Source organism: Neomonachus schauinslandi, chromosome 10 (genome assembly GCF_002201575.2).
Source record: "Neomonachus schauinslandi chromosome 10, ASM220157v2, whole genome shotgun sequence".
NCBI lineage: Eukaryota > Metazoa > Chordata > Mammalia > Carnivora > Phocidae > Neomonachus > Neomonachus schauinslandi.
This window is the reverse complement of record NC_058412.1, coordinates 6378010-6405375: the sequence shown is the minus strand read 5'-3', so window position 1 is coordinate 6405375 and position 27366 is coordinate 6378010. Positions and strand designations below refer to the sequence as shown.

Genomic DNA, 27366 nt, shown 5'->3' with positions numbered 1-27366 from the left:
AGTGGATAAATTATTAGTGGATAATTTATGAATTATTCTTAAGCTATTTATTTAGACAGGTCACCTAAACATTAAGACGGAGTTTCCTTATCTGCTCTGGATATTCCCCCCACATTGTCCTTTTTCACCATGCTATCATTTATTAACGACCTGTTGCCCTTTGCATTCGCTCATCCCTTCATCTAGTGACCAGACCTGACAGTCCTCTGGCCTGAGCATCCTTTGAATTGGTTCTCTCCTCTCTGTCCCTGCAACTGCAGGCTCCTTTCTCAGGGAGGCTGATACAGCAGCCTCCTGTCCTTGTTCTGTTCCTGCCTTTGCAGAAGCAGAGGGTGGACCACATCACTTTTTTATTTTAAAAATTTCCAGTGGTTTTTCAGTTCTTAAGGGCTCAGCTGTAAACTCCTCAGCATGACACACAGAGCCCTCACTTTCCAAATCCACCTCCTGTTCTGACCCCCCCCTTCCAGGAGTCCACATTGTGCTCCTTCACATTTTCATTTCTCAGTGGTTCCTTCACATTGTTTGTTTTTGTCATTTGTTTGTTTAAAATGCCCTTTCCCGGGGCGCCTGGGTGGCTCAGTCAGTTAAGCGGCTGCCTTCGGCTCAGGTCATGATCCCAGGGTCCTGGGATCCAGCCTCACATTGGGCTCCCTGCTTGGTGGAGAGTCTGCTTCTCCCTCTCCCTCTGCCTGCCTCTCTGCCTACTTGTGCTCTCTCTCTCTCTGTCAAATAAATAAAATCTTTAAAAAAGTAAAAAATAAAATGCCCTTTCCCTAATTTTCCAACACTGTTGGCTCCTATACCTCGAGGATTATCAGGACATGTGGGGTGTTTTTTCTTTTTTGTTTTTTATATCAACCTTTGGGTTTACCCCCGAAGATTTTGATTCAGTGTCTGGAGTAAGACCTGATCTCATTTTCTTTATCTGTAAGATGACAATGTTGAAATGGGTATTTACAAAGATACAATATTTTGTATGTCAGTGGCCCAAGAATGCTTCTATGATAATTATCACACTTCATTTTATATTAGACACTAATGAAAAGAAAAAGGGAGGAGGGAGAGAAGGAGGGAGACAAGGAGAAACTCCTCAGATGGTTGTGGATATCAGCTATGATTGGGAATCCTGTCACCTGCCTTGAGACATGCATCCTCTATGTGCTTTCCTTTGGTGCGGTGTTCTTAAAAACACTTTCTCATAGAACCTTTAAAAAGACGTTTAATAGTTGAGTTGAAGTTCTTTGTGTACCTATTTTCTTTTCTTATTAGATTCTAAAGTTATCCAGGGCTAGGTCTGGGACTTGTGCATTTTCTGATTTCCTAACGCTTTGCCCATCATAGAGGCCCTATACATTTTTGAAGAACTCAAGGGTGTTTGAAATGAAGTTTTTAAACTGGATGAAGCTTTGCAGATGTGAGTAGTATTTGTATCGAAAATATTTTTCTGATGTATTTACTTTCAGTTTAAGAAAATATTGTTAGGACCCTTTAGGAGGGAAAAGTGCTTAGAACCTGTTGGAATGACAATTTGCTTGTATTGAGTCTGACTGTTTCAAAGAACAATGGTCCCTTAGACAAAGTACAACAATGTTCAACTGTTTTTCTCCTTGTAATGCAAGAAAAAGCACATAACTGTGTGTGTCTTTAGGCAGAAGTGTCTCTATGGATCTATGGCAGCATCTACATGTAGATAGTGTGATTTGTTCATAATTGAGGTGCCTGAAACAGTGATTTTGTTGTTTTGTGTTTTTTGCAAGCTCCTCATGTCAAATGGATTTTTTTCTTCTATTTAGATTTTAAGACCTATTTTCCTTAATAGTCTATGAGAAAAGATTTCATAAGAAAGAAATGGAGATTTTTCTTGTGTCTTTAAGTACCAAAGAGAGGGCACCTGGGTGGCTCAGTTGGTTAAGCGACTGCCTTCGGCTCAGGTCATGATCCTGGAGTCCTGGGATCGAGTCCCACGTCGGGCTGCCTGCTCAGCAGGGAATCTGCTTCTCCCTCTGACCCTCCCCCCTCTCATGCTCTCTCTATCTCATTCTCTCTCTCAAATAAATAAAAATAAGTACCAAAGAGATTCTTCTTCTTAGCCTTTTATGCCTCGTTTTGCCAGGGCGGAAGTAGTAGGGGAGAGAAGAGCAGCCGCACTGATGTCAGCCCGCGCCTCATTCCCACAGTTAAGAGTGGGGTCTCTGCGGGTTATGAAGAAGATTAAAAACGGACATGGTGGACTTGAGAGTAAATGTGTTTCCTCATTGCTTTCTGAAGGCTCCTTCCGCCCTTGTCATTCATCCATTCGCCGCCTGCACCAGTCCTTGAGATGCCCCAGAGCTGAAGCAGCCAGTCCCCGCCGTGCCTAAGTGGTGGTTCTAGACCCGCCGTTGCAGTTTGACGCCCTCCGCCGAGAGTGGCCGCGAGCTCCACGTGGAGGAGGATGCATTCCACCAGACCCTCGGGGATGCTGGCAGATCTTGGCCCAGGGGACTTTTGGAGAAACTCAGAGCCGTTCTCTTCTAATAGTCAGAGGGACGCCTGCGTCATTAAGACACATTTTTGTCGTTCCCTAAACCACAGAGTCCCCTGTGCCGTTCCTGTGTCTGCATCCCCGTGTCCTTCAGGTTCTGCCAGGTGCCCCTCCAGGCCTTTCCACGCTGGGTGCCACTTGGCCCTGTGGTACAGGGAGGGTGCACCTGCCCGTCTCTTCGAACTCGGAGCTGTCACCCCTGCCAAGGGGTGCTTTTGTTTTTGTTTCTCTTGTAAACTTGGAAGATCTTAATTTTATATACCTTTGGTGTGTTTGTCCGGAGAACTTAAATGTGACATCAAATCAAAGAGTCAAGTCTGTGTTGCTAATACGAAATTTTAATTTTTCTTTACAGGTCAACTTTGTAGTGTGCCAACTCTTTGCCTTGCTAGCAGCCATTTGGTTTCGAACTTATCTACGTTCAAGCAAAACTAGCTCTTTTATAAGACATGTCGTTGCCACCCTTTTGGGCCTTTATCTTGCACTTTTTTGCTTTGGATGGTAAGTAATTATTTTAATTATATTTAAATGAAGACTTTGGACATCTTTGTGACTGAATGTGTACAAAGATACATTATGTGGGTTTTGTTCTTATCTATTACGTGTAAAGTTTTATGTTTTTGTTTTTAATAGAAAAAAATCAAGTGTGGAGGATGGGCTCTGTCTCTTCAGTTTGGGCTCAGAGGGCAATTTACTATTTATAATATATGAAATAGTACAGATGAAGAAGAAAGACATACAAACATTTCCTTTAGGCCTGAGTAGTTCTCTTCACCTATTTTGCACATCTTTTATGCCAAGACAAATAAACCACTTAAAGTAGTATTTTCTTACTGTGCGTTTGGGTGCAGCCCAGTGATAGAACTCTATTACCATTTTTTAGATGCTGCCATTAGTAAAAAGAGGTTTTTTTGTTTTTGGTGGGGAAGAATTCTTTATGATAGAAAGCCTTCATTTATGACCCTTCAGGTGTGTGGGTTCCCTTCAGTTAGCTCCCTTCTTAATTGCAGGGCTTCCCGGCGAGCTCTAAATACAGAAATACCCTCCTTCCTGTTTGTTATAGGTGACTGGTTGGGTGACAGAAGCAAATCAGGAGAAGAGCACACAGTCTTGGCGAAGCAGCAGAGACTCAGTGGAAGGGCTTCTTTGTGATTTCTTCTGAATTTTCCTTTTTAAGTGAGAGCTCATGCTGTTTGCTCATTTGCCGTACTATTAACATGCTCACAGATAAGGCTTTGTAGGTTTGCTCTTCTGTAGACTCTTGTTTGAGATGAAAATTCCCTGAGAGGGGAGGATGCACTTGCTGGATCTGTGCTTTAGTAGTTCCTCTTGTGGGGTGTAGGATCTGCAGGACTTTGATATCGCCTCTGTGTTTGTGCAAGCATGTTGTTTTTGATTCTTGTGAGGGTTGGGATATACTGGCGTTTCTTAATCTGATTTTTGGCTCTGGCAATTGCAGATGTTTCCTAGAAACCAATGAAAAAAATCAATCAGGGATCATTTATTCAGCCTCTACCATATTGCCACGTGGCCAGTCCTCTGACAGGCACGGCCAGTTGTAGGTATCTCGTCCTGAGACTTAGAGCTGTTCTCTTAATTCCCACATACCGTCTTTTCTGACAGCAGATTTGTAGCATCAAAGTTTTCCTAGTTTTCCCAGGTGCTTGTATTTAAATTTCTCATAAATCATACCAGGGGGTAGTGTGTGTGTGATTTTTGTGTGTGTGTGTACATATATATATATACTATTTTTATTATGAAACTTTTCAAATGGAGATGTACAGAGAATAATGAACCTTTATATGCCCATTACCCAGCTTCAACAGTTTTAAAAATTCCACCGTTCTTATTTATTCACCATTCTTATTTATTCCCCAACTTATTTTTCTGAATTAAAATTATATCCCAGTCTACATATTTCACCCTTAAATGCTCCAGTATTTAGGGGATACATTTTATTTTTTACTTATTTACTTATTTATTTTGAAGATTTTTTTAATTTATTCATTTGAGAGAGTGAGAGCATGAGAGAGCACAAGCAGGGGGGAGGAGCAGAGGCAGAGGGAGAAGCATACTTCCCGCTGAGCAAGTAGCCCGACGCAGGACTTGATCCCAGGACCCTGGGATCATGACTGAGCTGAAGGCAGACACTTAACCGACTGAGCCACCCAGGCGCTCTATTTTTTATTTTTTAAAATTTTATTTATTTATTTATTTGACTGAGGGAGACACAGTGAGAGAGGGAACACAAGCAGGGGGAGTGGGAGAGGGAGAAGCAGGCTTCCCACAGAGCAGGGAGCCCGATGTGGGGCTAGATCCTAGGACCCTGGGATCATGACCTGAGCTGAAGGCAGATGCTTAATGAGCGAGCCACCCAGGCGCCCTTTTAATATATTTTTTAAAGATTTATTTATTGGAGAGAGCGGGCAGAGGGAGAGGGAGAGAGAATCCTTAGGCAATCTCCCTGCTGAGCGGGAAGCCCAAGATGGGGCTTGATCCCAGGACCCTAAGTTGATGACCTGAGCCAAAATCAAGAGTTGGATGTTTAACTGACTAAACCACCCAGGTGCCCCTGGGGGACACATTTTAAAGAGGGGTTGGGGAAGGCTTATAGTTCAGATTGGCCAAGTCCAGGGACACCATTCATGTTGTGGTCAGTGTAAACAGAGTAGAAAATTGAAATGTAAGTAGTATCTTTTGGAGTCGGACAACACAGAGCACTGTGAAGGTGAACATGCTCTCTTTCCTTAGGACTCTGTACTGAGGAGGTGTTTTCTTGCTGAGAAGGCTTTTCAGATGCTTTATACACAGTGCCATGAGGAACCTGACCTTACGTAATCCTTAGTATTTCAAATCATATGTGAGAACCAGGATTTTTAAAAATAGAGTTCTCTGGTCTTTTTTTTTTTTTTTTCCTTGAAGAAGAAACGTTTTCTATTCCTTTCTTTGGGAAGAGAAATTTTTTTTTACTTCTCTGTACCAGGTCTAAATAACTCTTCGCTAATTGGAATGAGTAGGGGAAGTAGAGTGTCCTTTCAATTTGCAGTTTAGCACTTTGGTTTTTTAGGCTCAAAGGCAGTCATGTCTGCTATTGATTTTGACAACTTCCCTTTCATGTCCTGTCATTTTACCTACTTCTATTTGGTCTCGGCCTTTTTTTTTAACCATCATCTGCAAGTTTGTTTTAACTGAGAATTTGCTTATACTTTTTTTTTTAAATGTTTTATTTATTTATTCATGAGAGTCAGAGAGAGAGAGAGAGAGAGGCAGAGGCAGAGAGAGAAGCAGGCTCCCCGCCTAGCAGGGAGCCCGATGTGGGACTTGATCCCAGGACCCTAGGATCATGACCTGAGCCGAAGGCAGACGCTCAACCATCTGAGCCACCCAGGCGCCCCAAAATTTGCTTATACTTTTAATTATTTATTTAACTATCTTCGATAACAGTAAAACAGTATTTATTTAACTATCTTTTGATAGAAGTAAAACTATCTTTGATAACAGCTCTATTCTAGTGGAATAGAGCTTGGACTCTGGAGTCAGCCTGGATTCTGCTCGGGGCTTCTTGGGCAGGTAGCTCTGTTACTCTGGACATGGACTTCCAACACTTTTGGCTCTACCTTCTCATCTGTGAAAGGGAGTCAGTGATCATGGGGAGAGCTGAAAGGTGTCATACTACAGAGAAGAGCTGAGCACCATAGCCAGCTCACTATGAACCTGGAAAGTCACCCAGGGTCAAGACCATTTTCATTATTATCATCTGTCATTACCAAAGTCCAGGTGGCAGTCCAGATTGGAAATTTTCTGTGTATCCAATCTCTTTTTTAGTGTTTGTCACACAGTATTAACGTACTCTGTTATTTGTGTGTCTCTGCCTCTACACTGCAAGCTCTCTGCGGACAGAGACTGTGTCCCGCTGACTCTTTATTCCTAGTGCCCAGGATGGTGCTTGCCAGAAAACACACACTCCGCACAGATCCGTTCAACAAGCGGGGAGGTGTTTCTCCACCTTTTTAAACTTGCGTTCTTTTTTGCTAAACATACAATTTATACCTGTGTTTAGTGTGATTTGAAATTCAAAATAAGGTGTGTTATCTTAAAAAACCCCGAAGTTTTGGGGCGCCTGGGTGGCTCAGTCGTTAAGCGTCTGCCTTCGGCTCGGGTCGTGATCCCAGGGTCCTGGGATCGAGCCCCACATCGGGCTCCCTGCTCAGCGGGAGGCCTGCTTCTCCCTCTCCCACTCCCTCTGCTTGTGTTCCCTCTCTTGCTGTGTCTCTCTCTGTCAAATAAATAAAATCTTTAAAAAAAAAAAAAAACCCGAAGTTTTGAGATAAAGGATCACTTTCTTCTCATAGTCCTCGGGTGGCTCGAGAGGCGTGATGCACAGTCTGTGGGTCCCGCCCCACTCTGCCCCTTGAAGAGTCAGCCAGTGGGTGAGTTTCCTTTGGGTGAGTTTCCCGAAGGAAACCACTTGAGTTTTAATGTCAGTTAGGGCACTAACCAGGTATGTGATTTTAGGACTTAGTTTCCTCAACTCTAAAATGATGAGGGTTGGATTAAAGACCTTTAGGGTACCTCCTATCTTGAATTTCTACTTTACTAATCATACTTCATAGTTGAGTGCTTACTGTGCCAGATACCCCAGTCAACACCCCGCATGGATTCTCTCTTAAGCCTGAAAAATACTACATGGCTCCTCTGTATTTATTCTGCTCCTTTTCCTAATGAGAGCAAGTGAAGTGGCTGCATGTGGGGGGATTATGAAGAAAGTCACCAGGTGCCATAAATGAGTGGAGAAGCACCTCGAGGCTTGTCATGGAGGTCAATGACGCAGAGGTGAACGCAGATCTGCCTCATATGGACAGCCTTGTACGGTCACAGTGACAAAGGCTGGTACAACAGGAGGCTGGCAACATGCGATGTCGCACCCTGAAAGATTGCCAAGCACATCATCTGAACGGTGGTGCCAAGGGAGTCTAGAAGGAACCGTGACACAGTTTGAGAAAAAAACTTGTAGCTTCTAGAGTTGTTGTGGTTCCAAGGAAATTTACTCATACAAGAGGAGAAAAGTATTTCCCCAAGAATCCTCAAAAAAAATATTTTTTAAGACCAGTATCTTTAATGAGTTCTACTCTCAATTAATAAAGCCCTTAAAAGTATGTAGTAATCCTCTTCATCATTTCCCCATTAAATCTGTTAGTGAATTGTTAATGCTGGCAACAAATAGGAGGTGGATAATTAACTAGAAAAGTGTGTTTTAATCATGTTTTTAAAGCTTCCTTCTGTTTTAGTTTATACTCATATATATTTTTCTGCTTTCTCATGACTTTCTAGTTACAGTAGTATTCCAGGCCGACATTGTTTTCCTTTGTGTGTTATGTGTGTGTTAGACAGGGAGAGAGAGAGATGGACTGACATCCTCTGTTCAATGGGTTAAATAAGTTTCTTCTGTGGGCCTGCCTTGGAGCCTCCTTCTTATTTATAATATTTCTGTGGAAAAATGTATTCAAAAGGTTAAGTAACTTTCCCACATTGGAGATGCCCGTTATTCTATAATGACTAGCTTAAAAAGTAATTTTAATCACAGGTTAAGATCTTATTTATATTTTAAATTGTGTACAATGGTTTGAAAATTTTTTCATAAATTATTCATGCCATCAAAGTCTGTGTGCCCATGTATGCATAATCTTAGGGATAGTTTGGATTGAGTTTAAAACCAGAAATCCTAATCATGTTTGCCTGAATTTTGTGATATGAATGGATAAATTAGTTCTCTCATTTAATGGTGGATTGCCTCATTGGAACATTAGAAAATTCTGTGTCACCTCAGCCAGAATGTTTTATAGATGGATGACTGCAAATGAAGAATTAGAAGATCATTTGATTTGAGCCATCATGCTTTCAGAATAAACAGATTTGGGTGTACCTGGTTTTCAGTCAATACTATTATTTGGTACTTTTTGTTGCTTTGTGAGAAACAGTTTTAGGTATTTGGGAAAACAAATAACTAATGTTCTCGCAGGACTTTTCTGAAATCCAGATTTATTACTCCTTTTCCTCATTGTGCCTTGAGTTATGGAAAAAGCTGTAATCCTTGAGCCACATAACCCGACAGTGCTTCCATGTAGCTAGGAGACGGGGAATGTCAGGGCACTGAGTGTGCCTTTATGAGGTTTCATTTTATTTTTCCAGCTCTTCTGGGGCTTGTGATATGGGACCCCCTCTAAGGTGTTCACAGAATTCTAAGCTCTGGAAGTTAGATTCCTTACCTTTTATCTGGAGATGCTCTGTGTGATCCATGAGCACTCTGTAGCCTCAGTGGTCTCATCTTGATGTCTGTGAGTGGGTACCCGTCTCTAACAGTGCTCTTACTTTTTATAGGTATGCCTTACATTTTCTTGTACAAAGTGGAATTTCCTACTGTATCATGATCATAATAGGAGTGGAGAACATGCACAAGTAAGTGTTCCTTTATTCCCATATCAATATGGATTTCCCTATAATAGAATTAGGTCAAAATATAATTCTGTTACATTAAAAATTATTCTAAATTGTGATAATGTTCTCAAGAAGAGCTGTCATAAATTACTTAAAGCAGGCTTTCTCAGCCTCAGCACTGTTGACATCTTGGGCTGGATCATTCTTTGATGTGGGGGCTGTCCTGTGCACCGTAGGATGGTGAGTGGCGTCCCCGGCCTCCACCCACTAGGTGCAAGTAGCGCCTCCTCCCCCCGCCCCTCTGAGCTGTGACAACCATGAACGTTTCCAGATATAGTCAAATGTTTCTTGGGGGGCAAAACAGCAGACATGTCATGTCTGTTGTGTTTTTGGAATATAGTGCAGTACCTACGAGTTCTCATGAGGCGTCTGTTGAATGAATGAATGAGTGAATGGATGAATGATACTATGACTCCTGCATGACAGCAAGCCCTTTCCCCGTCGTCTCCTGAAGCTCTTGCTTCAGGGCCCCAGGCCCTGCCTCCTTTAGAGCCCCTGAGCTGCGTCTCAGGGCTGCCGTTATCATAGCCCCGTGTCCTCGTCTATCTGGGGCAGAGTCCCTGACCTAATTCTCGAACCTGCACATCTGTGCTGGGCTTTACCTCGATCTCGGTCCCCAGGGAGAGTGGAATGGGGGGGCAGAAAGGATGGGAGTGGGAGGATGGGTCTCCTGCAGAAGAGGAAGAGGAGTAGAAATGTGTTTTGGGCATCCTCCTGTAATTAGGAAGGCCTTTTCCCTGGAGAAGGCAGCACAGTGGGGCTGGGCTCTGTGCTGCTCAGATGTGCAAAACAAGCCTTTGTGGACGGGCGTGGGAACCTCAGCGCCCTTCATGTCAGCTTTTGTTTTCTGACTTTTCTATGGGAAAACTTGTTTTGAGTTCTAAAAATTCTCAGACTTCTGGAATACAGCACAAAGGAACTGCCATTATCTAAATACAAACAGCAGAAATGTGGGATGGTTAAAACAGAAAGAGTAGAGAATCCCCTTAGCCTAAAGAAGTTAAGCTGAACTATTTTCATTATAAGTTGGCAAGTAATTTTCAACAAAACAGATGACCTCAATAAAAAATGTAAAAGGTGTAGGTATATACAGTAAAATCATACCTGTCCAACAGGCTGCCAGGCTGTGGATGGGGTTATATTGTCAGAGAGGTAGGAATTAGTTTTAAACTTACCATTCTATCACCTTGCCTCCCCACCAGTTTGAACAAACATTTCTTGTGTGCCACAGTGTTTCCAGAAACTTAAAGATAATGGAGATGTGGTCCTCACCCTCTGAAATGCACTGTTGGGTTGGAGATACTAAGACAGTCAGTCATGCAACAGATATTTGTTAGCTGATACTGGGATCCAGTGATGGGTATGAGGACGTGCTCTGTCTTACTGTCGAACTACCAGTCAGAACACGATGAGTGTTAGAAAAGAAGAATATACTCAGGGCTGGGGAAGCATGAAGGAGGGAGCGTCTAGCTGGGAATGCTAATCAACTTCATGAGGACAGGCTGTATGTGTATCAGCCATTTACTATATGTCCAGTAGAATAAAACAGTAGGGAACAGAGTACAGATATTTGGTGTTAAGGAGAAATTATGCTAACGTATGTTTTTAAGAATTGAGAAATATTAACACCTACTTTCCTCAGATGTCTCCTTTGTTTTTTTTATTTTTATTTTTATTTTTTTCAGATTTTATTTATTTATTTGACAGAGTTAGAGAGAGAGCACAAGTAAGCAGAGAGGCAGGCAGACGGAGAGGGAGAAGCAGACTCTCCACTGAGCAGGGAGCCTGATGTGGGACTCGATCCCAGGACCCTGGGATCATGACCTGAGCCGAAGGCAGCCGCTTAACTGACTGAGCCACCCAGGCGCCCCCTCCTTTGTTTTTTTTTTAAAGATTTTGTTTATTTGACAGAGAGAGACAGCGAGACAGGGAACACAAGCAGGGAGAGTGGGAGAGGGAGAAGCAGGCTTCCCGCCGAGCAGAGAGCCCGATGTGGGGCTCCATCCCAGGGCCCTGGGACCATGACCTGGGCCGAAGGCAGACACTTAACAACTGAGCCCCCCAGGCGCCCCTCAGATGCTTCCTTTATTGATGATGAAATTAACAGCTGGCTAGGTCATGGGAGAAGATGGAATGCAAACTCTGCCTTCCACCCAGGTGGCCTTAGTGGTTGGCTGGATGAGTAGAGGTTTGGAGTCCTGGATATATGGGTTTGAATTCACACTCTGCTGAATTTTCATTAGCTTTGGGACCTTGGCCAAGTCACTTAACCTTTTTGGCTCTAAATTGGATTAAACCGGTGACTGTGCTAAGGAGCATGTGCCCACCCCTTCATACTTGGGGCGTCCAGCTGTGCTTGTGCTTGTATACAGTGTTCAGCTAGATGAAGAGGTGTTCAAATTCTGCATGAGATGCTCTCAGAGGTCATTCTTAGTTACATGTATTTTGCTGTTTTTCCTCCTGATGTCATGTTAGAGCTGGGCCATCACCCTGGCCACCGTGCACCGTAACTCATCTTTTCTTCTTCCCAGGACATGAACTCCTTGGCAGGGATCTTTTACTTATTTTTTAATCCCATGGTTGAGCATATAGATGATAGAAGCTCTCAGTAGGTGAGGTTATCTTTTCTGTTCTGAATGAGTATTTTGTAGCTTTTGCTTTTGAGTCTTTTTTTTTCATGTTTTTGGTTTGGTATTTCCAAATCTTACATTCATTCCTGCGATAGGCCTTGAACGTCATGCTTGATGGGATAACTTGCAGTTCTGTTTGTGTTTCCGGCTCACTTCCTCCTTGTTCTTCCTGGTAGAGCCGCAGTCCTGGGTGTTGGGGTGGGGCTGGGGCAAGAAGAGGCAGCTATAGCTGACCTGGCCTCGATGTCCATCCAGGAAGACCCCGAGGAGCAGGTAGCCCAGGGTCACGTCCACTTATTAACTGCCAGCTCTAACGAGACTCCTACAATATGGATTCCTAGACGAAAATGGCATTAGGAACTGCCCGAACTCTACTAGGAAGGAATGATGATCTCGGAAATGCCATCTGGCAGGCAGAAGCCTCAAGTCACTTGAAAATTTGTCCTCATGAAGTTAATTAGCAGCAGGTAGTGGCTCAGCAGGAACTCTGTGGGGAAAATATTAACTTCACTGAGAACAACCTCATGCTCCCACGAGAGGGAAAAAAATGTGGCAGGAAGGAAACTGAACTCTTAGATTTTTTTCTCTTATGCTCTCCGTGGACCGTGTTTGAAAGCCCTGTGGTGGTTGGGGATAAAATTACGGGCCCTTTTGGTATGGTTGTGCCAGAAGTCGAATTTCAGTTGGAAAACCATAATTCTAAAATCGATTTTTTATGTGATCTTATTTTGATAATAGTTAATCCTTCTGTAATTATGGTGTACAGTCACTGTGCAAAGCCCATACATTGGCACTTAATCCTAGCAATAGCCTTTGGAGGTGGCGTGGGAGACCTATCCCACAGGGAAACATGGCTTAGTAAGTGATGGATCTAGGATTGGAACTAGGTGTGTCTGCCTTTACCCAGGGCCCAGGCTTTTTACCTCTGCAGATTACTTCTAAACATTAAGCATGATGATTATGAGAATGAGTCATTAAAAAAGAAATGCCCTAAATTGATTGAGAAAAAAGGAATGAGAGCCAACAGGGTCCCCAACAAAGGCAGAGGTTTGTATGTGTCCGTCGCTCTTCCTTAGAACAAAGATGCAGATACCTTTTTCCAAAAAAATGCAGTGTCCTTGTAGCATATTGTGCTTAGGATCTAAGGTTTTTGAATATTCTCAATTCTCATAGGGAGGAAAACCTGTTACTTGGCGATAGGATGTTTAGATTCCGTTGGATTTCTGAAAAATCTTGAGGACATAGCATCATTCCATAAAACCCTGTACTCAGGGAAGGGCATGATTCAGTTTCCTTTATGCCATTCAGTCAATTATAGTGTCTCTTTTGGAGGTATTTGAATTCTAAATTTTATTTCTAATTGTATACTGGATCTCTCTGTTAAGGAGGGTTTGGTTATCCTTGAGCAAGTTTTTTTGTTTTTTTTTCCCCCTTAGGATTAAGCGAGGGTTTTTATACAAAGTAGGGGGATTATATTAATGTAGGGATGCTAATAAGACTGACACATCATCCCTTGGTAAATAAAGCTGTTACTTTGGGTGATGCTGTTCATCTGAATGTGTTAGAGTAAAGAGAAGTTTGCAAGGATTACTTGTGTAATGAGGTTCTGCCACAGCAGGTCTGTCTAAAAATGTCAAGATTAATAACTAATACCCCAAATTAATCACTTAAAAAACGGAAGAGTTTTGGTGATATTATCCAATTAAATGATATATCCTTCTTGTTTTGAAGATAACAATTCATATATTATCAAAATTTAACTGGATAGTTGTGATAATTAAAAAGAAGAGTAGTTTTCATTGGAAGAGTGTAAGGACTCATTTTCTGGTTTTAGATACTTCTGGAAACTAATTTTACTTTTACATTAAGACCTTCATCCTTGCCAGAATGTTGAAAGAAAAATTAAAAAACTCACATAACCATCTGTTAGGATGATGAGCAAAATCACTCAGTAATATGTCATAACACATGCCACTTACATAAAATATGTGGTCCTTGTCGAAGTTTTGTGAGAATAAAAACTTTGTGATGTTTTCTTCTTCTCCTTAACTTTTGAGTAAGAAGTGAGGAAATGGTTTTGGAAAATTAGGGCTTGCTAATGGATAGAAGTACCTGTGGTGTATCCTTATAGTAACCTGTTCACATGTGTGAGTTTTGTCTTCACAATGTTAGAAGCAGTATGATTTAAGAGAGCCCTTGGACTCTGACTTTGGCATTTAAATGATGGAGGGACTTCTAGGTGCCAGTCCCTTTGTGGAGTGCTTTTTACAAATATCCCAATTAACTGTCCCAACAGGCCTGCTTAGGAGGTATTCCTAAGGTCCCAGAGGTCAGTTCACTTGAACACAGTCACAGAACCAGTAACCGTCAGGCATGGAAGTCTGTGAAATTCATGTATGTTGTTAGATTATTTACCAGCATTCCTTTAAAGATTTGTTGTTGTGGTCTTTAGAAGATTTTCAGCTGTTTACCGGACAGCATACAAATCCTATTTATTTTTTGAAAGGGTAACAAGCACCATTGAGTCATTGTATTTTGACTGGCTTTCTCTTAGTCTTCATTAGAATGAAGTGTTGGGGTCTTTTAAAAATGCTTTAACCTTTAAATAAATACCCGAATAACAGTGATTTTAATCTCTAAAACCTCTCCCATTCTTTAAACTTGTTCAGACTTTTGTAAGTGCTGTACTTCAGGTCGATATTTACTAAAATACATAATAAATATAGATTCTAAAATGCTGTTTTAATGTCACTTGACGAGAAATAGAATTTTAAAATACTTTTAGATAATTTGTGTAGGGAAAAAAGTACTGACCTCCTCCTACTTGTTGCTAGCTTACTAAATAATTCATATTTCGAGCAGTTATGGAAAGATAGACAGATGGTAATAGAAGACCTACCTGATGACCCAGAACACGGCCAGGCATTTTGGTGAAAGGGTATGATGGTGGGTGAGCGCGGGCATCTGTTTTTCACAGTGAAAACTGAGCTTTCACTTAATGAAGACCGGAAAGAGATGGGATTACAAGTCTTTTCCTGGCCTAGAAATTAATCTTGCGGTTATTACAGAGGATGTGCCCTTAGCATGACTTGTCTTGGGAAGAAGAGAGGATTGGGATGGGCTAGGCACAATTTGCCTTTCAGCGTTTTGGAAACTCTTGTCTGGAACTCCTATGGTTGGAACAATTTCCTTTTAAAATTCCAGTGATTAGAAAGCTGTCTCTTAGATTACTATGCAAAGCTTTTTTCTTAAACACGAGAGCGCTAAAATGTTTAGAAAACAGACTTAAAGGATTGAAAAAAAAAATCCAACGAAAGAGAAGGATAAAAGTTAAGAGGTGAATAGTATAAACTCCCTGAAGGACAATAGAACATTAATCAATAATGTAGTCGTGGTAATAGCTAAATTACCATTAATAGCCAACATTTATTAAATCCAAATTCTATGTCAGATACACATCAAATGCTGAAGTGAATTTCCATGTGGTCGTCACGACTGCCCAGTGCTGGAAGCCTGTTCTCTCAGCCTCACGGTTGAGAGCCGTGCACCTGCCCCAGGTCCATACAACTAGTCCTCAGCAGGCCCAGAGTTTGAAACCAAACCTGTTCACTACCAGAGCCCATGCACCCAGCCACTAGCCTCAGCTCCTCCCCAGCCGTACCAATGTGCAGATTTTCTATGGGAAACAATCAGTGTCCCACCCCTTTTATTTCGGGGTTGTTTTCCTTCCTTGTTATTTGGTGTGCATACAAGTAATATAAATTAATCTTAGTTTGAACACTGTATTGGGAAGCTAAAACTTGTAATTCTAAATCTTGGGTAATTTTTTTTTTTTTTTAAGATTTATTTTAGAGAAAGGGAGCACGAGCGGGAGGGGCAGAGGGAGAGAGAATCTCAAGCAGATTCTGTGCTGAGCGTGGAGCCCGATGCAGGGCTTGATATCGTGACCTGAGCGAAAGCCGAGTTGGATGCTTAACTGACTGTGCCACCCAGGTGCCCCTCTGGGGTTAGGTTCTTAATTTACCTGCACTTCATTTGGTGGCTTCTGTAAGTAAATCATTCTTCTTACCCCCAATACCTAACAGAACATACTTTTATTAGCAATATGTTTTCCATACCAGGCATTCTCACCTCTTGGGCGTAAAGGGAGAGATTATATCAGAATTTAGGGGAATGAGATCACGATTCTGATACGTCGCACCCCTCCACCTCCACAAGCAATGAAACAAAAAGAGTGCCGGCAGAATGTGACATCTGATTGAATGTTTTTGTCTGCTGACGTGAGGCAGATGTTCTCCCACCTCCCCTCACGGTTTTCCAGTCTGGGGGCTTACCTGCATGTTCTGTCTTTTGTCTCTCCTGATCACCATGGTCTGCCCTCCTCTAGATCATAGTTAGCAAAGTGTGGTCCAGAGACCCCTGGGAGTCCCTGAGGTCCTTCTAGGAGGTGGGAAGGTCAAAACTATTTCCATAGTGACATTTAGACATTATTTGCCTTTTTCATTTTCATTCTCTCATGGGTAGACAGTGGGGCTTTCTCCAGAGACTGCGTGCTGGGTGAGACTGCATTAGAGCATTTGTGAGTTCAGCTATCTTCTGTTAAGTCAGACGTGAAGGAGACTTGCACAAGTGTAAAACATTGCCCCTCTTCTCATTAACTGTGTTTTAAATATACTTAGAAAATATATTTTTCCTAAAAGTGTTGTTTATATTGGCATGTACTAGGTTTATCATTACTTTTGAATTAAATATTTTTAAAATTCTCAGTTTTATTCTAGTGTGGTAAAGACCAGTGGCTCTTGTTTATGTGGGTTATGCTTCTTTGGTTTCCTCAATAATTTTTAAGTGGGTACAGGATCCTGAGACCGAAAAATCTGAGAGCAGCCTCTTTAGGATTCTTTCATGCCTCCCATGTGGGCTTTGTGGAGCTCTCACCCAGCCGCTGTCAACGAAAACATCTGAGCTCCTCGCCACTGTTCTTTATGTTTGTGCTCTCGCTGTCCACTTGCCTGGTGCCGTTCTGCTTCTGAAATCTGTAAGTTCTGGAACCCTCAGAGAGCACAGCCTTCTGTCTCTGTGCTTATGTACTCCCTTGCTCCCCCTGGCTCAGTCCACGACGGGCCGCCTGCCTGGTGGTACAGGAAATGACAGACACATGCATCCAGAGCCCAGAAACCGTGATGTCTCCACTCCGCTGTCCCTGGTTCTCCTCGTCAGTGTCTTCCTGACCTCGCTTTCTGTTTTTCTCTAGCTTTCTCACAACCTCTTCATCATTACACACACCACCAGGCAAACGTCCAGGCTGGGGTGCACATAGATCTTTAATGTACTCGGGCAGCCAGGTGTTTGAGAGAGAGCCACACGGGGCTACTATGGATGCCTGATTTCTTATTTCACCTAAGTCTTTTTATGTTCTTGCAAATTATTTTAATGGCTGTTTTTCAGTTTTGTTTCCCATTCTTTTCAAAGATTACTCTGAATTTCAGTGACCTTTAAGTCCATTCACCTTATTTCTATAGTCTCACACTTAGCAGACAATGTAAGTTCATAATTAAAAGTTCCGGGACAGAGATGAAGATAATCCTCGGGAAATCATCCTTAAAGATGCAGGGTAAGGTGTTAGAAGGGGTAGCAGGAAGGAGGAAGAGGAGGGGAACGGCCCTGGCAAGGAGGAGATGTGAGCTGGCGGTCTGCAGGTGGTCCTTCCCAGACAGAGAAGGATGCCGTCCCCTCCCTCGTCCCGTTCATTCCACACCCAGCCCACATGTGGAACCAAACACATCTTGGGCCTCAGCTCTCTTCTTCCTTGCTGACTCTCTCTCTGGCAGCGGGGCAGCCAAGGCAGGTATGGGAGGGGGTCCTTGCTGCTCCCTGTCCCTTCCACGTCTAGCCGTTACTAGGAACTCTTGGTGCTTCGGTTTCCTCTTGGGTTGTTTTGAAGTTTAGACATTTGTAGGCAAGTAAAACAGCAACTGCCGTGTAGTGAGCCTTGTTAGCTGCTGCTGTTCCCTCCCTCCCGATGCCTCAAGTCCACGGCTGCCCAGGGGTCGTGCGTGTGAGTCTGGCCTCTGCTCTGCTGCCCCGATGGGCTGTTAAAATGTCTGCCTGACCGTGGCTCTCTTTTGCTCTGGACTGTGCACGGGCTCCCTTTAGCTTGGCAGCTTGGCAGCGCCTTTGTGCCTTTGTGCCTTTGCCCTGCCTTCCTTTTCCTCCCTCGGTTACCGCTCTCACTCCTCAACTCTCTGACAGGCCCAGCCATAATGGGCCATTTGTAGTTCTGAACACACACTCTGCTGTTTTACACTTGGTCCCTTTGTGTTTGCCGGGAGCCCCCCACCCCAACATGCATTCCTGCTGGTCCTGCAGGGTGTGACCTCGGGGGCCCAAGCCCTTCCCCCTTCTCCCCTTCCTCCTAGAAGTAGTCAGTCTCACCTTGTACGGCTCCTGTATATCACGTATTGTGCTGGACAAATTTGTTCACAGGTGGAGCCACGCTGTGGTTGAGATCCCAGCTAGAGAGGCACACTGCCCCATTCTGCGCACCCGCTTGCTGGCTGGGTCACACTGAGTTCCTTAGCTTCTCTCTCTCCCTTTTTTTTTTTTTTTTTAAGATTTATTTATTTCAGAGAGAGCGGGCACGAGAGGGGGGAAGGGAGGGGGAAAGAATCGCAAACAGAATCCCCACTGAGCATGGAGCCCGACGTAGGCCTCGATCCCATGACCCTGAGATCTTGACCTGAGCTGAAATCAACAGTCTGATGCCCAGGCGTCCCTGAGTTACTTAGCCTTTCTAGCCTCAGTTTCCTCATTTGTACATTAGGATTAATGATAATTCCTACCTCATAGGACTGTGGCAAAGATGAGGTATACTGTATTCCATTAAGTATAAAATGTCAGTGATTGTAAGATATGCTATTGTTTTATCTACCACTAACGAGGATTACTTGCTGTCAGTTGGGAGAGCATTCTTGATTTCAGAGATGCTAAAATGTGAAAGTACATGAGTATCAGGTTTAGTGATACACAGAGCCCCTTGGGTGGTGTGGGGCGGGTGCAGGCGTGTGTTACCTGGTATGCACTCACCTCCCTTACTGGGCTTGGAACCTGAGAGGACAGGGACTGAGCTGTATTCGATTTTGTGTCCTCAGAATCTGGCCAGACAGCATTAGTGACTGGGATGTGTATCTGAATGGCCTCTGCTCGTGAGCTGACCATTTTCTCAAACCTACAGCCAAAGGCAGACTGAAGTCTGTTCCTCTTCTTCCAGGTCCCAGTGTATGAGAAGCCCTGACCAGCTCAACTTTTACTCAGCTCTGGGGGTGTCTTCTTCCTATTCCTACTTTTTAGATCTTTGGTATTATGAGACAAAATATAGATGATGGAAAACTGTAATTGACAGTCTTTCTATTGCTTTTAGGAGCTTTGAAGAATTAATTGAATCACTTTTTTTCCCCCGCTTTCCTCCTATAAATTTTTCACTCTGAAGTTTAATAGAAGAAAGCTGAGTGGTCTTTTGTGTGGGTGGGGAGGGAGGTCAGGACCCTATATTAAAATGCAGCCCCTGAGGAACAAACAGGGAGTGACAGGTTCCTAATCTTCTTCTTGGTAGGGGCCCAAGATCTTTGAATTGGAAACTGGTAGGGGTGATGTGAAGCCTTTTCCAAACATTCGTTTTTTTTCAGAGTCCTGGTTTTAGTAGCATAGAGAACAGGCTGAAATCTGGATGTGTTTTTTTGTGGATAATTATCTTTCTCAGTTGCTCCCAAGATTCTGTCATTACATTGTCTGCCAGATGTAGTTCCTGATGTTATTAAAAGCTTTAAGTTTATGCAAATTGATTGACTTACTGGGAGAGGCTGAGGTGGGGGACTACTAATCAGATGATATTTTGGACTAAAATCCAAAGGTCTTAAATCTCGATGTAAATTATAAAAGTCTACATTTTGAAAGATAAAATAATCTTGCTTAATGCCAACAGCCAAAACCCAATTTTATTTGTACATTTGAGTCAACTTTGAGAAGAACAATTAAGTGACTTTATGTTACTGAACCAGGTGTGGGAGCAAAAGTTGGATTTTTTTTTTTTTTTTTTAAAGCTGAACAATAGCTGGGTGGTTTGGTTCCTTTCAGTCATCTGTAAACAAAGTGAGAACAGGAAAGAATGGAGTGACTTCATGTATCAGTGTCACTATTTGTGTCTAGTCTAGTGAATACAGCTAAGCTCCTTTCCATTTTTTTCTTTGAATAAGACTTCATAAAAGAACACACGAAATCCCTCATGACTTTTATTATATTTGTAACTCAGTGCGGTCTCTTTGTCCCGGCTGAGAGGACCACCTGGTCAGAAAGGCAGGGTAGATCACTCAGCCAGCCCGGACTTCCCAGGGACAGTGGCATTTTCTTAAGGAACATAAGATTACTTGCTGGTCTCTAGGAAGGAATCAAGAGTGTGTTCTGGTCACCAAAGACCAGATTCCGTACTCAGGGAGAAGCCTTAAAGTGGGGATCCTGAAGAGGTGGTTACTTGACCCTACAAAGGACAGCAGCTTCTTAACGTGACGGCAAACACAACGAGGGACCTCTGAATCTTATGTGAAGATGGCATGGCTGCCTTCTGCTGGTAAAGCAGGTGGTTTTTTAGTGTTTTAAAAATTCTTCTGTTAGAGTAGTAAATATAGAGATGATTTCCCTTTGACAGAAATCAGTTCACTCTTTCTAGGGAGGTCTGGCAATCTCCTCTTGCCATTAAGACTTCACTAGGTATAGGTAAGTTTCTTCTTTTCTGGGTCTATGTTGGAAGTTTAATTTACCTCTCATATATATAATGTTTTTGTGCTAGCCTACCAGAACGCGTTCTAACTGATGGGACTTCCAGCCATGGAGGAATGAAGAGGTTGACAAATTTTCTCCCCCCACCAAAACAGCTATAAAACTGGACAAACTCATCAAAACCATTTTAGGGCTCTGGAAATTGACCAGAAGCAAACAACATTTTGAGAAGCATTTATTCATTAAAAGAAACTGCTAAACTTGGAGAAAGAATAGTGGGAACCGGTGGTATTCTTGCCTGGGGTTCCCTCCACTCCTCACTCCTTAGCAGAGGAATCCTGTTAGTGCAGGGCTGGCCCTGGACACAGCAGCTTTAATGCCAGAAGCAGCTGACTTGGTTTGGAGGGCAGGAAACTCACGCAGTGGCGAACACAGAATGCCTCCAGCTCTGCTGTCCTGCAGATGTGGAGCGTACGTCTAATCGGGAGACACTGGAAATAAGAGAGCCATAAAGGGGCTTGTGAAGGTCCCCATGCTACACTGGCTGCCTGGAGGCTGCATCCGGGCGTAGGGGAGGCCTGCGAGGGCCTGTGGGAGGGCACGAGCTGTAAACGAGTTCTGTGAACGAATTCTCTAACCCACGTGTAGATACAGCGGCAGACGTCAGTGCCTTACTGGCTGACGGTGTTGGAACACGAGCTCTGACCACTGCACTCTGCAGACACGGGTAACCCCTAGAGCGAGACTGAAAAATAAAACCCAAGTATTTAAAAAACTGAGCAGAGACATCAGCTGCTGCATACCATGGTGAGAAAGAGCCAGCAGATTAAGTCCGAGCTAAAAAAGAACACAGCACAACAATGCTGAAGAAAAAAATAAATAAAAACTGAGTTACTATATTATTTACTATGTCCAGTTCTAAACAAAAAATTAGGACAAACGGGGAAAAGGCAGTCAACTGAAACTGCCTCTAAGTAGATCCAGATGTTGAATTTACCAAAGACTTCAGAGCAGCTATTATAAATATGTTCAAAGAAATAAAAGAAGCTATGATGATCATGAGTCAACAAATAGGGAATATCACTAAAGAAATAGAAACTATTCATAAGAACCAAATGAAAATCCTAGAGTTGAAAAGTTAGTAACTGAAATGAAAAACATACTGGCTGCACAACATAGTGATTTGTGATGGCCAGAGAAAGAATCCGTAAACTTAGAGGTGGATCAGTAGATACTAGCCGGTCTGTCAAAGAGATGTAAAACATACTGAAGAAACGCAAACAGCTTCCAGTTTCTGTGGGGCAACATCATGCACACCAACATGTGCGTAGTCAGTGCTCCCAAAGGAGAGTAGAAAGAGGAAAAGCATTTGAAGAAATAATGTCCATCAGTATCCCAGATTTGATGAATACTATAAATCTGCGGACCCAAGAAGCTCAGCAAACCCCAAGTAGGATAAACAAGCCGATCTTCACTAAGATACATTGTAATCACACTGTTGAAAGACAGCGAGAATGAGGACATCTTGAAAGCAGCAGGAGAAATTATCTAAGGAGGAACAGTGCAGTTCTTACCAGAAACAGTGGAGGCCAGAAGGAAGTGGAATGACGTATTCTAAATGCCGAAAGAAAAAATTTTCAACCACAAGTTCTATAGCCAGCAAAATTATCCTTCAAAAATGAAGGTGAAATAAAGACATTCCCAGACACTCAAAGACCTGCCTTACAAGAAATTCTAAAGGAAGTTGTTTGGGTTGAAAGGTAATATAACAGATAGTAATTGGAATCCACATGAAGAGATGAAGAGCTCCAGAAATGGCAAATGTGGGCGGTGAATATAAAAGATGGTGTACATATACATTTTCTTAATTTATCCAAAGGGCTGTATGAAGCATAATTATAACACTGTATTATTAGGATTACAGCATATATAGATGCCATATATGTGACAGTAGAAGGATAAAAGACGAGGGAGGAAATACAGCAAACTTGCTGTATTTTATCAGAATTAAGTCACCATTAATCTGAAAGAGTGATAAGATGCATACTCTAATCCCTAGAATAATCGCTGAGAAAATAACTAAAAAATGTACAATGAAAAAAAAATCAACATAGGAATTAAAACAATACGCTACCAAACATTTTTTAATAAAAAATGAGTCAGTAAAGAAGGAACAAAAAAGACCCGAGATATACCTGAATCAAATAGCAAAATGGCAGATGTAAATCTAAACACATCAGTAATTACATTAAATGTGAATCAAAAGGCAGATGGGATAAAAAAAAAAAAAAGGACCTAATCATATGCTATCTGCAAGACACATTCTTTAGAAGAGAAGACACCAACAGCTTGAAAGTAAGAATGGATATGATAAAACTTGCAAACAGTAACTGAACAAGTGATAGAATGGCTCTACAAAACACTGCAGAACTAATGAGTTTGGGATACAAGATCAGGAGACACAATCAATTATATATATATATATTATATGTTACATATATTCCAGATAGTCCAAAAATGAGAGTACAAGAGCAATTCCGTTCATAGTAGCATTGAAAGGAATAAAATACTTAGAACTTGCATCAAAAGGAATAAAATACTTGCAACTACACTTGAAAACTATAAGACATCTCTGAGAGAAATTAAAGGAGATTAAATGGGGCTGACTGGCTGGCTCTGTCAGAAGAGCACGTGACTTGATCATGGAGTCGTGAGTTCAAGCCCCATGTTGGGTGTAGAGCTTACTTTAAAAAAAAAAAAAAGATTAAATGGAGAGAGATTTCATATTCATGGGTTGGAAGGCTTATGTTGTTAAGATGGCAGTTCTCCCCAAACTGATCTACAGATTTAAGGTAATCTCTCACAAAAATTTCGGAAAGTGTTTTAAGTAGAAATTGGCAGTCTGATCATAAAATGTATATGAAAATACAAAGGACCTTGAATAACAAAAATTTTTTTGAAAAAGAACAATAAAGTTTGTTGTACTCTGTGGTAGAGTAATAAAGATGTGATAATAGTGTAAGGATGGGCACATATATCACTGAAACAGAACTGAGAGTCTAGAAACAAACCTTTTATTTTTTTATGGTCAATTGATTTTCAACAAAAGTGCCATGGCCATTCAGTGGGGGAGGATGGTCTTTTCCATAGATGGTGCCGGGACAATTGAATATGTGAAGAAGTAAAAGTATACCTTTACCTCACACCATACATAAAAAGTCACTCAGAATGTATCATAGACCTAAACGTGGCACCTAAAACTATAAAACTTTAGAAGAAAATATGGGAGCTCTTTATGACTTTGGGTTAGGCAAAGACTTTTTAGATATGATCCTCAAAGAATGGCCCCCACAAAAAATTGACTAGTTGTACTTCATCAGAATGAAAACCTTTTAAAACAATAAAAAGGCAAGCCACTGGGAGATAATATTTGCAACACATATATGTGATTCAGGACTTCATCCAGAATATATAAAGAACTTTTGCCACTCAATACTAAGCCCAATTTAAAAATTGGGAGTATGGGGCTCTAGTCAACAAGTACTCAAACATGCGAGTTCCTGCTTTGTGCCATAGTCTGCTCCAGGCAGAGACTGATGCTGAGCCTGCCATCCTGGAGTTACTGTTACTTGGCGGGAGGCAGACGACAGGTGGGTCAACAAATATCGAAGCGAAGTTATTTCAGAGAGAGAGATGAATGAAATATTGGAGAGAGTTAATGTGCGTGAGCCAGCCATTCACAGAAGCATTCGGAGAGCCCATGAGTGGGAGGGAGCGACCCGTGCCCAGTTCTTCGGAGTGTTTGGTGTAGTCAGAGATCCGAGAGAGGCCCAGGCTTGTGCCTTGTGAGCAAGATCCCCAGTGCTATGAGATGAACTCAGAGAGGCAGGCTGGGCCAGATTGTAGTTGCAAGTACAGTGGGAACCCACCAGCAAATTTTGAGCAGAGAGACATACCTTGTCAGACTATGGCTCCAGCTGCTGGGTAGATGGTCTTGTTCCAGGGAACGTGTAGCAGGAGCTTCCAAAGGGATCGGGAAACCAGACAAGACATGTTGGGCGCTTCTGACCTGGAAGGTACTGTGGAGAGAGAGGTGGACACAAAGGGGTAGATTATAGAGGCAGGACTAAGGACTGGATTGAGGATTGGCTGTAGAGCATGAAAAAAAGGGAGGAATTGGCTTCTGGAGGCTTGAGCTGCTGGTGGGATGGTGTTGGGTGTTATGTATGAGGTGTAGGAGTAACATGCTGGCTCTGCAACTCAACTCAGCAGGAGAGCCTTTATTAGAGGCTCATGGCAGTGTGAGGTTTGCAGTCAGATGAGTCTGGTGATTGCGGTAAAAGCTTTCATGCCTTAGAATTGAATGAAATCTTCCAGGGGGAAAATTGTTACTAAATAAGAGAAGGATGAGGCTCTGTTCAAGCAACTTTTCTTAAGTCACAGCCAGAACAGGTCAAACCAGCGTTCCAACCTGGGTTTCTTTACTCCAGAATCAACTTCTGTGTTTTCTTGAGACACCCAAATATAAAACCTTGACCTGTTCTTCTCAGTTTTTATAGGTAGAAGAAGTTATAAAAAGCTGGAGTTTGGAGCGCCTGGGTGGCTCAGTTGGTTAAGCATCTGCCTTCGGCTTGGGTCATGATCCCAGGATCCTGGGATCCAGCCCACTATAGGGCTCCTTGCTCAGCGGGGAGTCTGCTTCTCTCTCTCCCTCTGCCGCTCCTCCTGCTTGTGCTCAATTGCTCTCTCTCTCTCTCTCTGTCAAATAAATAAAATCTTTTAAAAAAAAAGTTGGGGGCGCCTGGGTGGCTCAGTCGTTAAGCGTCTGCCTTCGGCTCAGGTCATGATCCCAGGGTTCTGGGATCAAGTCCCACATCGGGCTCCTTGCTCGGCAGGAAGCCTGCTTCTCCCTCTCCCACTCCCCCTGCTTGTGTTCCTGCTCTAGCTATCTCTCTGTCAAATAAATAAATAAAAAATTTAAAAAAAAAGTTGGAGTTCTTTATACTTTTCCTTGGAAATCCTTAGCACTTTCTTTCACAATCTCTCCCTTAGCCAGGGACTTGAAAGAAGTATTTAACCATACTTGTGACTTCCAGACTTCCTTTTTCTTACCATCCATCATATACATTGATTAGTCTTTATTATTCTCCAAATAACTATTTCATCCTATTACTTCTTTGCTCAAAAACCTTTGAATGCCTACAAGAGAATACCCAAAATATTCATATTCAAGAAATCCATGCCCTTCAGAATACTTAGAACCTTGTTTTACCAACTAAGCTTATTTCCTATTGTTTTTCCCAGTTTTTGCTAGATAAGTGTCACTCTGGCCATGGCATGGGATGCTGACTCTTGGCTCGACACATTCAATTTAACTGGGAAGCACCATCTTCTCTGTCACTCTTGTTCTGTGTTTGGAGCCGACATAGACTTTGTCATCCTGGGAGGAGCCTTCCGTTGTTCCCTTTCTGGCCTGTGGTGATCTTTTCACACTAATTCTTCCATACCCCGTATTCATCACCACCATTCACTCGCATGCACGTGTCCCACCCAACAGAACTGAAGAGAATGTCTTCTCTTTGTCAAACTCCTTGAGGATGGTTTAGCTCAGTGTTGTGAAGGTTGTGGACAGCTAAGAAACCAGTGTTTACAAAGTGTGGTAAAGCTATTCTAAAGGGAGCACCATGGATGCATTGAGATGGAAGTAACTGGTTTGGAGCTAATCCTCTGAAAGCCAGCACTGTTACTGGTGATTGGCTCTCAAACATTGTGACAACATCCCTGACTTGTATCTTTCTCTTCTTTCTATTCCTCTATAAAAGGCAAGTGTATTGAGTCAAAAGACGTCTTTAACAACCAACTCTAGGAAAAGATAAGACATGTGATCTTAAAATGTGAAGAATGGCCATTGTTATCTTTTTTTTTTTTTAAAGATTTTATTTATTTGACAGAGAGAGCACAAGCAGAGGGAGAGAGAGGGAGAAGCAGGCTCCCCGCTGAGCAAGGAGCCCGATGCGGGACTCGATCCCAGGACCCTGGGACCATGACCTGAGCCGAAGGCAGACGCATAACCGACTGAGCCACCCAGGCGTCCCTGGCCATTGTGACCTTTAAGAGGGTGTGTTTATAAATGTGGTAATAGTGGAAGGAGCTTTGGAACTTGGTTCTTAGACCACATGGCTGGATAGTTGATTTATCACTTGTTGGCTATTTGAGGATAAATTAAACTGTTAATTGTAACACTTGAGCAGAAATAGTGTATCTTAGAATGTGCTATTGCGTGCAGAGAAAAAGAATGAGAAAAGTAACACATTTATTAAAAGTCCATTAAATGTATAACTGGATTATTAGAATAAAATTCAGGAAATTATCAAAAAGATTTTAGAAACCTGACATTTTGATAATGGCCTTAAGGAGGAATTTTGCGACGGCTAGTTGTCTGTGGCAGATTAAACACACACGTTTCCCTGAAACTCCACCGAAGTGATAGTAAGCTGTCCGCTGTCCGAGGTATAAAGTCAGAGATGAAGGTGTTGGAAGAGCTGAGGCCCGAAGTGCATGCAGAGGATGGTGCTGTCGAGGGGCGTGCCTGTCCTGCCCATCCAGGGATTGGTCCAGGAGAGTGGGTGTGTGGGCCCGCACACGGTTGTCGTGACGAGCACGTCATGCCCTTTGACTTTGAAACTCTGTGCATGTACGACTTTCTTATAAATAGGGACAAAAGAAGAGGTGAGCCCCCTTTGGGATGTTGACTTGACTTTCAGATGCCATTGCATAGAAAAACAATTCTTCAGGTCGCTTTCCACATAAAAACCACTAAGTGAAAACAGACAAACTTGATTAATCATAATTTTTTTAAATAGAAAATATGAATAATTTTCAGGCAGTGATCTTTCCAAATCTCTGCTCCTATAAATAATTTATTGAGTACTTTTCAGTCTGCAT

At 42.4% G+C, this 27366-nt stretch overlaps 1 protein-coding gene across 1 annotated transcript in view; it reads left to right on the top strand.

Moving 5' to 3' along the window:
* The window catches only part of MBOAT2 (membrane bound O-acyltransferase domain containing 2), a 116116-nt gene that overhangs the window by 43985 nt on the left and 44765 nt on the right, over positions 1-27366 (top strand). Inside the window, exons 2-3 of the mRNA XM_021697429.2 lie at positions 2883-3028; positions 8906-8983. Of these exons, the coding sequence (XP_021553104.1) occupies positions 2883-3028; positions 8906-8983 (224 nt within the window). The remainder of the gene's footprint in view (positions 1-2882; positions 3029-8905; positions 8984-27366) is intronic.